This window comes from Monodelphis domestica, chromosome 7, assembly GCF_027887165.1.
Source record: "Monodelphis domestica isolate mMonDom1 chromosome 7, mMonDom1.pri, whole genome shotgun sequence".
Lineage (NCBI taxonomy): Eukaryota > Metazoa > Chordata > Mammalia > Didelphimorphia > Didelphidae > Monodelphis > Monodelphis domestica.
In genome coordinates this window covers 145182389-145197688 of record NC_077233.1, presented here as the reverse complement: position 1 = coordinate 145197688, position 15300 = coordinate 145182389, and the positions used below count along the sequence as shown (strand labels likewise).

At 51.5% G+C, this 15300-nt stretch overlaps 2 protein-coding genes across 3 annotated transcripts in view; both read left to right on the top strand.

Moving 5' to 3' along the window:
• Positions 1-3352, top strand: part of ARHGDIG (Rho GDP dissociation inhibitor gamma) — a 30292-nt gene extending 26940 nt beyond the window's left edge. For both annotated transcript variants that reach the window (XM_007499188.3, XM_001372395.5), the window contains exons 3-6: positions 1450-1533; positions 1796-1872; positions 2174-2237; positions 2460-3352. In XM_007499188.3, the coding sequence (XP_007499250.1) occupies positions 1450-1533; positions 1796-1872; positions 2174-2237; positions 2460-2659 (425 nt within the window). In that variant the 3' untranslated portion in view covers positions 2660-3352. The remainder of the gene's footprint in view (positions 1-1449; positions 1534-1795; positions 1873-2173; positions 2238-2459) is intronic.
• Positions 3353-3667: 315 nt separating this feature from the next.
• On the top strand, positions 3668-13554 carry PDIA2 (protein disulfide isomerase family A member 2). The gene is made up of 11 exons (XM_007499190.3): positions 3668-3994; positions 5763-5969; positions 7981-8114; positions 8843-8980; positions 9144-9260; positions 9833-9958; positions 10051-10248; positions 10588-10708; positions 10868-11049; positions 11694-11801; positions 13091-13554. The coding sequence occupies exons 1-11, from the start codon at positions 3781-3783 to the stop codon at positions 13133-13135; spliced, it is 1590 nt and encodes a 529-aa protein (XP_007499252.2). The 5' UTR covers positions 3668-3780; the 3' UTR covers positions 13136-13554.
• Positions 13555-15300: the final 1746 nt, after the last annotated feature.

The window sequence follows — 15300 nt, the reverse complement described above, 5'->3', positions numbered from 1 at the left end:
CCGCCTTACCACCATCACTGGTTATTCTACATCAGAGAGGAAGAGCCTCAAGGCCCACTCCCTTTATCCTCTGTCTACAGGAAGTATGGAATGACAGGAAGTCAGTGGGCTCTTGGGATATGTAGTTCTTTTTTTTAGAGTAACAGATTTTCAATTATATATATGTAAACTCTATATAAATTTTTAAAAGATAAATGAGTTAACTACTCCACCCCTCAAGGCTTTTGAAATTTGAAGTGGAAAGGTCAAGGCTTTGTTTTTAGAGAAGAGGTGTTCTAAAAGGAAGAAAAAATGCTAACTTCTATCTAGGTTCTCGAAAATATTGGGTGAAACACTTCTTATGAGAAAGACACAAATTATATCCCACTCAGTTTAGAAAGCCCCATGTGAATATCTCTGTTCTGTTGTATTTTTATTAAATACTTCTCAATTGCATTTTAATTTGGACTATAATGCTATTGGGTGGAGCGTTTGATCTCAGATCTAGACTAAAAATATTGACCGGGAGAAGAAAAAATATAAATTCCGAAATGATACATCTAAGTAGAAATGATACATCCAGTAGAATGTAAGTTCCTTGAGGGCAGGGATAGGTTCGTTTTTTTTTATCTTCACCCTTCCCTGCCCCCACACTGATCTTGGCACACTGTCCATACTTAACAAATGTTTGCTGATTTGGATGGAAATGAATTAAAAGAAAGGCAATTAGACATTCAGATAAAAGAAATCTTCCTAGTCCCAAACTTCCCTTGATATTATGTCTAGTTTAGTTTTTCTAGGCCCAGCTATCATGATTGAAGAGTTGGCCCGTTGGGCTACCTGATGGTCCCCAGTGAGAATGGCAGCCTCCCTTGAAAAGCCAATTTTGGAATTCACCTACTTAGATTTACTGCATCTAGACTGGTGGTCCATTTTTTCATTCCCAGAATCCTATTGAAGGCATGGCTGGGAATGGCGCTTTGCCCTTCTTAGTGCAATAATTAGGTAGTGAGCTCCCTTCTGCCATCCAGGGAAAATGAAAAGGACGCCTCGTTCAGACAGGATTTTTCTCACCTCAAAAATAAAAATCGAGTCACCCGACTCCCCCCTCATCACCCTCCTGAGTTCACAACGGACACCCCCTTCTTTCGTGTTGGGCACAAGTCTTCCAGGGAACTTCTCATCTGGGGGGGTCGGAGCCTTACAGAGAAAGATATCGGGAGCAGGAAACTGAGGGAGCCGAAGGGGTCTGGAAGAGGGAGAGTGGCTGAGAATTAGGAGACCCAAGGAAGGTTTCCTGGAGTGGGGAGACCTCCAGGGGGCTCTGAAGATGCGAATGACCAGAGGAGGAGGGACGAGGCTATTCTGGATGAGAGGGAGAGTTCAGGAACAGCCAGAAGACTGGTGACGGGACTCTCCCCTCCGGGAGAATCCCTGTTCCTAACTCCCTTCGCTCTCTCTGTATCCCAGATCCCAGCCTTCCCAATGTGCAGGTGACCCGGCTGACTCTGGTGTGTGAACAGGCACCTGGACCCATCACCATGGACTTGACAGGTGATCTTTTCCTCACATTTTCTGTTTGGGTGTTAGGGAGAGAGCCAGGAGGGAAAGAGACCGTGTCTTGTCTTCCAGGGAGTTTCTGGGGTGTCTAGGAAATTGAGACCCACAGACCCCGAACTCCCTCTTTCCTCTGTATCCCACCTGTCGTGCGGGGCTGGGAGGGTCTCTCTTCCCAGTCCTGCCACTATGGAAACCCCTAAGGGCTTCCCAGGAAGGGGCAGCCTGACTCCCAGTCTTGTCTCTCTCGCCTCTCCAGGGGACCTGGAATCGCTCAAGAACCAGGTGTTTGTGTTGAAGGAAGGTGTGGACTACAAAGTGAAGATTTCCTTTAAGGCAAGACTTAGATCTCAGCCCTGGTTGTAGCCTCTGCAGAAAGGATCCCTCATTGCCCCGAGTCCTTTCCTCTTGAGCCCAAACTTGGGCCGGCGGGGATGCTCCTTGGTTTCCAGGCATGTCCTTAGTCTGGGGAATGCCCAGAAACCCCCCTCCTTTGGTTCCAGACTCCCCATGTGGCTTGGGCTGGACTCCTGTCTGTGCCCCCCAGTGAGAACCCCAACTTGAGTCCAGCCCTGGCTCCACAGACCCGAGCCGAGACCCCTTTTCTTTGACTCGGTCCACTCTCACTGGCCTGCAGGTCAACAAGGAGATTGTCTGTGGCTTGAAGTATCTGCACGTCACCTACCGTAAAGGGCTACGAGGTGAGGCTGGGACACAGGAATCGGGGTTGGGGGGTCTCGGGATTCAGGCATCGGCACCCCCATCCTCACTTCCCTTAGACCTGCCCCGGGGCAGAGCCCTCTTCTGGGCTCGGGAAGGACAAAGTACCGTCCCTGGCCTCAGGAGGGAGCCCCATGCTTGGGGGGCCCTTGGACTGAAGGGGGGGTGAGCCCCGGGTGTGCCTGACGCCCGCTTCCCCACAGTGGACAAGGCCATGTACATGGTGGGGAGTTATGGGCCAAGGACAGAGGAGTATGAGTTTCTGACGCCCATGGAGGAAGCCCCCAAGGGTCTGCTGGTTCGAGGCACATACCGCATCAAGTCTTTCTTCACGGATGATGACAAAACAGACCATCTGTCCTGGGAATGGGACCTCAACATAAAGAAGGACTGGAAGGACTGACCCCCACCCCCAAGCTGCCCTCTGACCCCTGACCCACCCGCACCTGCCTCCGCCTCCACGGGCTCTGAGGTCCCCCTCGGGCCAGGCTGTCAGGGACCTTGCTGGGGGGCTGAGAGCCCAGGATTGGAGCACTAGGTGCGGGTTCCTCTCCCTTTCCCCTCTCCTTTTGGGGTCTTCCTCTGGCCCCCCAGCATCCCGCTCAGCCCAGGAAGGGGCTGGCTTCCGTTTCCTCTCCCCAGCTGCCCCCATGCCCAACCCCAGCCTTCTCCTTGGAGGTCTCCTTTCGGGGGACCTAGCACAATTCCCGTACCCCAATAGGGATTCCAAAGCACCCGACCACTCTTCCTCGGTAGGAAGGGCCGGTTCTGCCACTCTCCCTCACCCTTTCGTGTCTGCACCAGGTTATAGAAAAGCCCGTCTCTTGGTATCCCCTCCCCCGGCCCCCCCACTCAGGGTCCAGCAGCCATATTCCTGGAGGAGGCTTCCAGGGACAGGCGGGGATGGAGTGGAGGGGAGCAGGCGGGGAGGTCTAAGCCTTCAGCCATCCCTGCCACCGCCCGGGGCTTGTGTGTGTAACCAAAGCTCATCAGAGTTGCCTTGTGTCCCTCGCCCTCCCTCCATCCCGCCGCTCCTCCCCCGCTTCCCGCCATCTGTGTTCTCGACTGTTCCCATTAAACGTCCGCGTTTTCTGTCTCTGGGCTCCGATGTCTCTCTTGAGGAGTCCCCGAGCGCTCCTCCCCGGCCGGGGGGAGCTTCGCAGGACCCAGACCTAGAGAGGACCCGGAGACGGTCTTCCTGCCCCTCAGAGTCGGGGCTGGGGCTGGAGGGTTCTAGGAGGATGGCGGCTCCTTCCGCACCCAGCCGAGGGATGGAGGGATCGAGGGATCCCGCCTCTTTACTCCGGGCTGTTCAGAGCCTGGCTGACGCGCCCCCCTGCCCGGCCCTCTTTAGTCCTGGTCTGGCCTCGGCCCCAGCCAATTCCCCTAAGCTGTGCCTTATCTTTGTAGGCCGCACCTGGTCCTGAGGCTCAGGAGCTGCCACGTGGCAGCAGGTCCTTGGTCTCCCCCCTTGTTATCTGCCCTTCCCAGGGCACAGACACCAGCTGCCACTTGCTTCCAGCAATGAGACGCTACTCACTCCTGTTCTTTGTGCTTACGGTGTGGGCCTGGACCCTAAATGGGGAGGGGGCGGGGGAGGAGGGAGTCGAGGCTCCAGAAGAGGCCACTCCAGGACCCCCCTCTGATGAACTTCTGGAGGAGGACGACATCTTGGTCCTCACCCAACACAACTTTGGTCGGGCTCTCCAAGAACACCGCTACCTGCTGGTAGAGTTCTGTGAGTGCAGGGAATGGGGGGAAGGGCTGCCCCCCCTACAGAGACCCCCTCCCCCTACTCCTGACTGAGATTGGAGGAGGCAAATGGGAAGTTGAGGCCCAGGGAGAGAGAAGGGAGATCCAAGGAGGCGTTTGGCAGGCCTTGGGATCTCCTTCAGTGCAGGGGTTTGGGGGTCTTGATTAGTAGTGTAGGGGATTGGGGGTCTCCTGGATCCAGTGCAGGGAGGTGAGGGGGTTTCATTTAGTAGTTCCCAGGGGTAAGGTCTCACCCAGGGCAGAGGGGTAGAGGAGAGGAGTTGGGGCAGAGGCAGAAATCTGCCACAGAAGAGCTTCCTCCCCTGGGAGGATTTGCCCACGACTTGAGATCTATCCAATTATGAGATGCTGGGATTTTTCAGCTTTAAACTCATGTCCTCACCCAGCTACTGAATTCCTGAGAAACCTTGAATAAAGCACTCTGACCCCCCCCCCCCCCCACTGCCCACCCTGGATTTCTCTTTCCTTCTCTGGAAAATGAAGCCTTTGGACCCTAATGACTAAGGTCTCCTCCTTCTCAGACACTCATTCTGGGGCCTTTTGACCTCTCTGCCCTTTTCCAGCTCCTGCCCCGAGTAATTCCTGCTCTGGGGAGCAGCTGGGAGGGCTCCCCTCCCCCCAGCTCCTGGGCCCAGCTGGGCCTTTTCCCACTGCAGAGTTTAACCATTAAAGGGCTGGGAGACAGCTCCATCTTCCTCCTGTCGAGTTCAGGTCTGTCTCAAGTCTTTACACTCCAAAGGGCTCCTTAGTTATTTTCTTTGCAGATGAGGCTGAGAAATCCAGAAAACAAATGGAGAAACATTAAGCACGTATAGCAAAGAAATCGTGAGCTCCCAGAGTCACAGACAGAGGGCACAGACCCTCTGACCTTTAGGCACACACACACACCACCACCACCATCACCATTACCACCACCCACGTGATTCAATGGCACTGAGCCGGCTGGATATTGATCCTGGGTCTCAGTCTCCTAAGTTCCACAAGCCTGGCATCCCTCCAGCTCCCAATGTGGCAGCAAGAGACCCTTTCCCACGAAAGGAGCCTAGCATGGGAGAGGGAGCCCAGGAAATACACCTCTGTGAGGAATCCCGGAGCCTAGTCACCTAGGTGAGTCCCCAGGAAGCTCTGGGGGACTCTATCAGGAATAGGAAGAGAAAGGGCCATTCAGGTGAAGGCCCCAACACCCACACCTGCCTCACACACATACACTCCATCATGCTCCTTTTCCCTCTATGGATCCTTCAGTGTGTAGAGGAGATGGCTAGGGGCTTCAGAAGGACCAAGGTTCAAAGCCTGGATCAGTTACTTCCTTCCTGGGGGGGGGGGAGGTCCTAGAATAAGGGACTCCTCTCTCACCTGGGGGCCCGTTTTCTCCTCTGTAAAAGGCAGGATTTGGACCAGGGTTTTACTACCATCCCTTCTAACTCTGGTTCCCACTAGCTGATGCATCAGATTATAGAGAGACCCTTTAGCTCCACTCACAAAAGATGGCCAGCCCCAGATGAGGGCAAGACACAGAGGCTGACTCCCAGGAGAAGATTGTCGGCCACAGGTGCACAATTCAGGTGTTGACCTGCCCAAAGGCAGTTGGTAGCTGGGCTGAATAACCCCTCTAAAGACAAAGGTACCAGTGAACATTTCCAAGTGAGAGACAAGAGAAAGATAGTGGAGGAAGGAAAAGTGGGGACTAGGAAGTGGGGTTCCATTCATTGAGCTCTCCACCCACTACCCAGATGCCCCCTGGTGTGGGCACTGCAGGGCTCTGGCCCCTGAGTATGCCAAGGCAGCGTCCCTGTTGAAGAATGAATCCTCAGAACTGAAGCTGGCCAAGGTGGATGGCCCAGCGGAGAAGGAGCTGGCAGAAGAGTTTGGCGTGACTGGGTACCCTGCCCTCAAGTTCTTCAAAGATGGGAACAGATCCCAACCTGTGGAGTTTACAGGTGGGCATGGGACCTTGGTGGGGGTAAGCAAAGTTTCTCAAATGGGGGCAGTGAACAACTGAATCAAGATCCAGCCAGCATGGGGTAGGAAGAGGGACCCCAAGGGTGAGTCGGAAGGCATGAGTTCTATTCCTGGTCTCCTCTCTAAGTCGGGTTGTAACATTCAGTGACTTGCCCCAAACCCCCAAAAAGTCCATATGGGAGCCAGAAAAACCAGGAATCCTGACTCATTCTGGCTCTGTTGATTCTTGCCTTGTCTGGTAACCTGAACCCTTCCCAGGAGAGAGACAGACCCAGGTGGCATTGGGGGAAGGAGAGGGAAGGCAGGGAGCTCGGGCTTCTTATTCTGCCGCCCCTGGCTTTACTCCAAGAGCTGATGGGAAGCTGGGGCCCTGACCCCTAAGGGGAGAAGGTAGAATCTGATTAAGTTTTCCGTGCTATTATTCCTGAAGATGAGACAGCTGGGGAGGCTGGAAAATTGTATAATCAGATAGATCCCGCACTGATTGAAGATCTAGTCTCAAAAGGCAAAGCTCAAAATCAACTTGGAAAGAGGAGTGCCCTGGGATCTCTCTTTGTAGTATTTATTTTAATACCATTTAAAAGAAAAAATACCCTCACCTCCTGTTTTAGTTTTGGTTCCAAGGCAGAACAGCAGGCTAGGCAATAATGGTTAAATGACTTGCCTAGGGTCATACAGTTAGGAAGTGTCTGAGGCCAGATTTGAACCTAAGACTTCCCTTCTGTAGGCCTGGCTCTCAATCTACTGAGCCACCCAGCTGCCCCTGTATTTTTAAATTTTAAAAAAATTTTTAATACTATTTCTTTTTTCTTTATTATTATTATTATTTTAAATAAAAAACCCTTACCTTTCGTCTTGGAGTCAATACTGTGTATTGGCTCCAAGGCAGAAGAGTGGTAAGGACTAGGCAATGGGGGTCAAGTGACTTGCCCAGGGTCACAGAGCTGGGAAGTGTCTGAGGCCAGATTTGAACCTAGGACCTCCCATCTCTAGGCCTGGCTCTCAATCCACTGAGCTACCCAGCTGCCCCTATTTATTTTTTTAAATCAATTATATTGATAAAAGTATTGATAATAAAGACAAAAGGGATCAAAATGTACAAAAAATAAGGCTGAAGATGGCATACTGATTAAATTTGCAGATGACATAAAATTGAGAGGGATGGTTTTTGATGGATGAGGACATTGGGATGAAATCTAATATGGATAAATATAGGATCTTATGCTTGAGTTCAAGAAATCAATTTCATGAGTATAAGATGAGGGAGGAGGGAAATTTGGGCAGATAACAGTTTACCTGAAAAATACTTGGGATTTTGGTGTACTGTGAACTACAGTGACCAGAGTATAATATGGTAGCCTAAAAAGCCACCTGAGCCGGGTACGTAAAAGGCATCTGAAAAGGCAAATATTAGTCTGAATTCCAAGAAATAGAGCACCGAGCCCCAAAGAGGTGAGGTCCTCTGTCCGCTGTCCACTGTCTACTGTCTTTTGCCCTGGTCAGACTGCATCGCCCTGGGCACATTTTAGGAAGGACTCTGGGAACCTGGGGAGAGGCCAGAGAAGGATCGAGTTGGCCAAAGACTTTGAGGTCATGCCATATGGGAGTCAGTTGGAGGAAAGGGGAATATTTATCCTGGAGAAGTAAAGGCTCCTCCTAGGAGATGAGGGGAAATGACATGGTAGATGCCTTCAGATATTTGAAGGGAGCTCGTGTGGCAGAGGGATTAGTCTGCAGGGCAGAAGCAGGAGAGTTGAGCAGGAATTGTAGAAAGGCCAACATTGGCTTGATATTAGGAAGAATGGCCAAAGGTGGAATGGTCCGCGTGGGGAGGTGGGGGGATCCCTTCACTTGAGGTCTTCACACACAGTTTGGAGGATGATTTGCTAGGCATGTTGTACAGAGCCTTCTAATTCAGGAATGTGTTAGATGAGATGATGCGAATGTCCCTTCTAATTCTGAATTTGGTAATTTGGGGTTGCATCACAGGCCCACGGGAGGCTGAGGGCATCGTTCGTTGGCTAAAGCGACGTTTAGGTCCCAGTGCCACTCGCCTGGAGACTGAGGCTGAAGCTGCACAATTCATTGATTCCCAAGACATTGTTATTGTTGGGTTCTTCAAGGTGAGTTTGGGGGCAGCTCAGTAGCACAATGGATAGAGTGCTAGGCCTGGAGTTGGAAGGACTTGGCTTCAAAAATGATGTCAGATGGGGGGGCAGCTGGGTGGCCCAGTGGATTGAGAGCCAGGCCTAGAGACAGGAGGTCCTGGGTTCAAATCTGGCCTCAGACACTTCCCAGTTGTGTGACTCTGGGCAAGTCACTTAACCCCCAGTGCCTAGCCCTTACTGCTCTTCTGTATTGTAACCAATAAATAGTATTGATTCCAAGATGGAAGGTAAGGGTTTAAAAAAAAAAATCTCAGATACTGTCTAGCTGTGTGACCCTGGACAAATCACTTAAGCCCAGTTGCTGAGCCTTGCTGCTCTTCTGTCTTAGAACTGTTACTAAGTCAGAAGGTAAGAGTTAAAAAAAAAAAAGCAGGAGATTGACGATGGACCCCACCATCACCCTCTTCCTCATTCCCACTCTCCATCCTGGGGATACAGATAATTTTATCTGTAATTTTATTTTATTTTATTTGTATTTTATCTTTAACCCTTATTTATTTTATCTGTAAACTGAAGGAATTTGGAACAGATGATTTCCAAGGCCCCTGCCAACTCTGACATTTTATAGTTCCTTCTAATTCTGACATTCTATATTCTATGAACTATAGAATAATTGAGGTGTATGGGAGGTGTCAGGGAGAGTGCTGGGTTGCCCCTGGATTCACATTTAAGCATGGACACAGGACCTCCAGGATGAAGACGTGGCTGGGTTTTTGGCCATTGCAGAGGATGCTGTTGATTTGACCTTTGGCCTCACTGACCGACCAGAGCTCTTTCAGAAATATGACCTGAGCAGGGACACTGTGGTCCTCTTCAAGAAGGTAAAAAAGGAAGGAAAGGCAATATGGGAGGACAGGTCAGGGAGGAGACCTCAGATATCATTAGGAGATTGGAGGCCGGAACTCCCCCTCTGATCTCAGGCCGTCCTGGTCCTGGTCTCTTTCTCTTCCCTGTTCCTTTCCGGCCCCGGCCTGGCTGTGTCAGTTTGATGAGGGGCGTGCAGATTTTCCAGTGGATGAGGAGCTGGGATTGGACCAAGCAGATCTCACCCATTTCCTCGTTGTACATAGCATGCACTTGGTCACAGAATTCAACAGTCAGGTAATGCCCTGACTCTTCTTGTCACGAGAATTAGTGGGGGTGGGGAGGGGGTTAGTGTGGAGGAAAGTGATTCTGTCAACCCAATCCCTTATGCTCAAACCATTTGGGTGAAAGAAGGGCATCCATCCATCCATCCATCCATCCATCCATCCATCCATCCATCCTTTCATTCATTCATTTGATAAACACATATTAAGGGCCAAGGAGGAGGCAGAGCCAAGATGGTGGCTTAGGAGCATCGAGTGGAAACCACTAAGAATCCTTCTAAACCGACAATCCCCAAGTATCGAGTCCTTATTATGTAGCAGACATTGGTCTAGGAGCTTGGGACACAAAGAAAACCAAAGCATCCCTGATCTCAAGGAGCTTAAATCAAACTGAGAGCTGTGGGGAGGGGTCTGAGACAAACTGCATACAAATAGGGTGTGGGAGACAATGAAGATTCTGTAGGGTGACACTGTGGGTGAGCCAGAGATATGGGGGAGAGATCCTGGGGGAGGAAACACTGTTGGTGGGGACGGTTGGGCCATGCATTATGGCTCCTGACCAATCTCTCTTCTCCTCCCTTCAAGACCTCCTCCAAGATCTTTGAGGCCAGGATCCTCAACCACCTCCTGCTCTTCATCAACCAGACACTTAGCCCACACCGGGAGCTTCTGAAAGGTTTCCAGGAGGCTGCCCCGGCCTTCAGGGGAGAAGTACGTAAGGGAGGGACGGACCGACCCCGGGTTCCTGGGCTGACAGGGCTGGTCTCTCCCAGTTCTCAGGCTTGGCCGGGTCTGTCCCCCAGATCTTGTTCGTCGTGGTGGATGTGGCCGGAGAGAATGACCACGTTCTGCAGTACTTCGGCATGAATGCCACCGATGCCCCCACGCTTCGCCTTATCAATGTTGAGACCACCAAGAAGTACGTGCCGGGCGCTGGAGGGGAGATCACGGCTGCCTCTGTCTCCGCCTTCTGCCGAGACGTCCTGAGCGGCAAAGTCAAGGTCCGCCCCTCACTAAGCTCCTCATTCCTCAGATGTCCCATTGTCCTTCCTGGAATGTCTGAGGAACATCTGCAGAGGCCGGACCGGGCCGCTCTAGCCTCAGAAACGGGAGCCCAACAAGCCCCCACCTCAAGCGCTATCATCAGGAGGATGCGTTGAAGTCAGAGGGGCCCCAACCCCGGGCTTCTCCGACCCGACACCCCCCACAACGCCCCGGGCAGTAAATAGAAGCACTAGGCGGGTTCTTTTCCCTATGACTGTCCCTGTCTGCAGGAAGGCAGTGGCCGGGCCAGGGCCAGCCGGTGCCTACCCAGTGCCTTTCCTGTCTCTTCCCCACAGCCGCATCTGCGGAGTCAGGAGATCCCGGCAGACTGGGACCAGAAACCTGTCAAGGTTCTTGTAGGGAAGAACTTTGAAGAGGTTGCCTTTGACGCTTCCAAGAACGTGTTCGTGAAGTTCTGTGAGTATCCCCGAGGGAGGGGCGAGCCGGGGGACTCCTGGCCTCGCAGAGGGCTCTGGGTAATTGGGTCCTCCCTCGGGGGTTCGGGTGGCAGGTCTGTGAGGGGCAGCAGCTTGGGCGGCAAGTCCTCTCAGCTCCTAACCACCTTCCCCACCGTAGATGCGCCCTGGTGTACGCACTGCAAGGAGATGGCCCAGACCTGGGAGGACCTGGCCGAGAAGTATAAAGACCGGGAGGACATCGTCATTGCAGAGCTTGACTCCACAGCCAATGAGCTGGAGGCCTTCGCCATCCGGGGCTTCCCCACCCTTAAATATTTCCCAGCCGGACCCGACCGTAAGGTGAGGCTCTGGGGAGAGCCGGGGTTTCCCGGCACACAATAGGTGCTTTATAAAAGCTTGGTTGGATTAAGCTGGGATTGAGGAAGTTAGAGAGAAGCCAGTCTTCCCCCCATCAACCACCCCATCCTGGTTCTGTTGAGAAGAGCTCAGAGGAGCTGAAGTATCCCTAGCAGGTGGAAAGTACCGAGATCTGGGATTCATGTAGGAACCTGGCAAGTCACTTTACAAGTCTGAGCCCGATAAGGATGTGAGCGGGGTGGGGGCGGGGCTGGGGTGGGTGGGGTGGGGTGGTGGTGGTGGGAGGGCAGCGATGGCGCTCCAAGAGTTGGACACGGCACGTGCCCGGCCCCACTGGGAGTGCTCCAAGCCCTCCTCTCCCTGCCAACAACTCCTGCCCTGGAAAGTACTCTGGAAACCTTAAAATACTGAATGATCAGGACTGGTGGAAAGGGCTGTCTAGAACCAGAACGAGGGTTCTTTTACTTGGAACACAATCAAATTGGGGTCCTGGGATGGTGGCAGAGGCGAGAAGACAGCCGGGCAAGTCTCTGGGGGGCTCTGCTCTCCCCACTCCTGCTGTGAGTGGAGAGGGAGAGGGCTCAGGGGGCCTCCTCAAACATCCAGCTTATTCTTCTCCTTGGCAGGTGATCGAGTATAAAAGTTCCAGGGACTTGGAAACCTTCTCCAAATTCTTAGACAACGGGGGTGTCCTGCCAGAACCAGAGCCAAAGGAACCCGAGGTCCCCCTTCCGGTGGGTGGTCTCTTCCAGTATCCTCCTGCTGTTCCTCTTCATTCCTATTCCCAAGTTGTCTGGGGCAAAGTGTATGATCTTAGTCAAGTCATTTCCCTCTCATTTGGCCCTCAGTTTTCTCCAACTGTAAAATAAGACAGACTGAACTCGATGATTTCTAAGATCCTTAGACATTCATTCTATGCTTTGGTGGTGGTGGGGATCCCCAAAGAGGGGAAACCCTTAGGAATAAGACCTTGGAAACGGCACTCTAACTGAAAAAAAAAAACCACTGGATTTTGAGACTGAATATTTGGGTGTGATTTCCAGCTCTGCAATTTACTACCTATGTGACCTTGGCTAAGCCTTTTCTCATCTTTGGCTCTCAATTTCTTTATCTATAGAACTGGGAAGGGGGTTTGGATTAGATAATCTTTAAGGTCCCTTCCAGTCTCACTTAAATTCCCACATTCTATAAGGAACCTTCCCCAGTATCTATCTATCCTTCCATCTATGTCTATCTATCTGTTTGTCTTTCTGTCTGTCTATCCTTTCATCTATCTATCCTTCCATCTATCTACCCATCTATGTCTATCTGTCTTTCTGTCTGTCAATCTACCTATCATCTATCTATCCTTCCATCTATCTATGTCTATCTGTCTATCTATCTACCCATCTATGTCTATCTATCTATCCATCCATCTGTCTTTCTGTCAATCTATCTTTCCATCTATCTATGTCTATCTGTCTGTCTGTCTGTCTCTCTATCTATCCTTCAATCCATTCATTCATCCATCTATCGATCTCTTTCTGCATGTCTTCTTTTATTCTATATTATTCTTTATAGTCTACATATTTTATATTACTCTATGTATATTCTATATCTGCTTTATAGACATATACATATATATCTATATAGTAAACCCTTACCTTCCATTTTAGAATCAATATTGTATATTGATACCAAGGGAGAAGAGCACGAAGGGCTAGGCAATGATGACTTGCTCAGGGTCAGACAGCTAGGAAGTAGTTGAGACTAGACTTGAACCCAGGACCTCCCATCTCTGGGTCTGGCTTTCAATCCATTGAGCCATCTAACTGCATCCTAGACCATTATATATTTATCCCATCTACATCTTCCTTTTACATAGTTGTTTGAATGTTGTTTCCTTCATTAGACTGCGAGCTCTTTGAGAGCAGAGCCTGCTTTTTGGGCCCATTGAATCCCCAAGGCCTAGAACAGGGCCCAGCTCATCCTAGGTGCTAGCAAATTATTAAATGCTAGTTGACTGACACTTTTTTCTCTCCAGGAGGCTGGAGCCAACGACAGCAAAGACCACAAGGATGAACTGTAGCCGGTCTTGTCTGTCTCCGCAGTCGCATCCCAGAGGTCTGGAAGAATCTTCAGGTTTTTTCAGTTAAAGCACTCTGGCCCTTGACTTCCTTCTGACCAAGCTGCTCCTCCCTCTCTCAGGCCCGAAGAGCCCCTCTGCACACCTGCTTGCTTCTCCACTTCTTGGGGTTCTGAGTTGGGCTCTCGGGGATCCGAGTGGCGAATAACAGGAGCGGAGGGGAACAAAGGACACCGGGGTCGCCGGATGCCGCGGAGGCTTCCATAATAAAGCTTTGAGCCCAAGATTGTTCCGGATGCCTGGAGTGTGCGGAGAGGGGAAAGGGGGAGGAAGGGATCTGGGGGGTTCTGGATTGGAGTCATGGCGGCCCCTGCCACCGAGGCTTTTATAGTGTCACTGAAGAGATAACACGCTCCTAAAGAAACATTTGTAGCCAGTGGTTGTGAGAGCGGGCGGGAGGGGGGGGCGCGGCGCGGGCTTCACTACTGGTCACATTTTGAAGGAAATGAAGGCTTATAAAGAGAAGGCACAAGAGCCTTCGGGGCAGGCTGATGGGAAAAGGTTTGGCCAACAGTCAATGAGCCAGTCTGGCCAGAGGAGCGTAACAGGGCTGTAGAGGGGAGAATTCTGTAGTGTTGGAAATGACAGGCGCTTTGGGTACTCCAGTAACACAGCCCTTCAGAGCGGGAGTGCTCACGTGCCTCCGTTTTGGTCGTGTCCAACCCCTTCCACCACGTGATCGGGAGTCCCTTCCCCTCTGGCTGAAGTGGGAGGGCAGAGGAAGCAAAATTACCCAGCACTCCCCAAGCCAGCGGTCCGGTGCTGCACGTGGGTCTCTGACGGTTTAACACACAACTTTCCCCTGATGGACAAGCTGGTGGATTTTGTCTGCCCTGGGAGGAAACTGGAGGGTTAGCGGAGGCTCTAATGGACCATTTATAGAACTTCCTTCTCCAGTTAGTTTTATACACGAGGAACTGAAGCCAACAGGGCGAAATGACTTGGGGTTGGATTTGGACTCATGAAGATGAGTCTGTCTGACGTCAGGGCCAGCACTTGGTCCGCTGCTCTAGCTAGCTGCCCCCCAGCGAGGTAGCCTGGCGAGATGGAAAGTTTCTGCCTCTGCCTCTGCCATGAGCTGGGCAGCCTTGAACAAGTCACCCAACCTTAGCCTCAGGAAACTCTAAAACTGATTTACTAAAATACAGGATTACAAATTATTCTGCCTAATAGCTATCCGCCCTGTGAATGAGCTTCTCCAAATTTAAGGAGGCAGGCCTGGGGCGGGGACGGCTAAGCCCAGACTGACTTAGCCTTTGGCCAGGCGAGTGTTGGTCACTTTTATCTGATCGGCACAGGCTTTCAAGACTAGGCTTATTTCCCTATGATCGGGGGTCCCCCCCTTTGGAGCTAAAGTGGGAGAGTAGAGAAATCAACATTTCCCCCAACACTCCCCCAAAGCCCCAATGATCCAGTGTGACACGTGGGTCTCTGACGGTTTCACACACACCTTTCCCCCAGATGGACAAGCTGGTGGGTTTTCTGTGTGTATTGGAAGAACACTGGAGGATTAGTGGAGGCTCTGATGGCTCGCTGATGACTTCTGCTTTTGGGTGATGTAGGCAAGCACATTATCCACCTGGCTGACAAGTCCCTTGCTCTGAAATCATCTTAATAGTCTAGCTTTGACTGCTGTGTCATGAGGGGAGTCAGAGGGGGATCAACAATCGCTTCAGTCATCTTCCTGCCATCCTCAACTCTTCTCTGAATAAAAAGGTCTGAAAACCCAGGACCCCAATTCCTTTGAGTAGCTCTTTTCAGCTCCATTGAGAGACCACTTGTGGGGTGCAGTGGGCAAATTAGCGGCATGGGAAGCAGCCAGGCTATGCATGGGGGGGGGCATGGTGAGCCCGACCACTCTGGGGTACAGAGGGCCATGCTGCACATGGGTCTACTTAGGAGGGACTGGCCCAAAGCAGTGGATGGTTGCTGTTTCTACTTCCCCAAACATCCGCCTTTACAAGGGGTAGCTGCAGTGCTGGAAAATGCCAGGGTTTGTTTGAACCAGGTAGGAAGGGCTTCTTCACCCGATGCCTTCAGGCCAGCAGCCTAAGAGAGGAAGGGCCCAGCCCGTCCCGGGATCCTTCCCATTGGAGGGCCTGGAAGCA

What these genes read in the sequence shown, in the direction of transcription:
- PDIA2 (XM_007499190.3), top strand. Translation starts at nt 3,781, where the DNA reads ATGAGACGCTACTCACTCCTGTTCTTTGTGCTTACGGTGTGGGCCTGG. An exon ending in TCACAGAATTCAACAGTCAG is followed by an intron (nt 9,261 to 9,832) that starts GTAATGCCCTGA and finishes CCTCCCTTCAAG; the next exon opens with ACCTCCTCCAAGATCTTTGA. An exon ending in TCCTGAGCGGCAAAGTCAAG is followed by an intron (nt 10,249 to 10,587) that starts GTCCGCCCCTCA and finishes TCTTCCCCACAG; the next exon opens with CCGCATCTGCGGAGTCAGGA.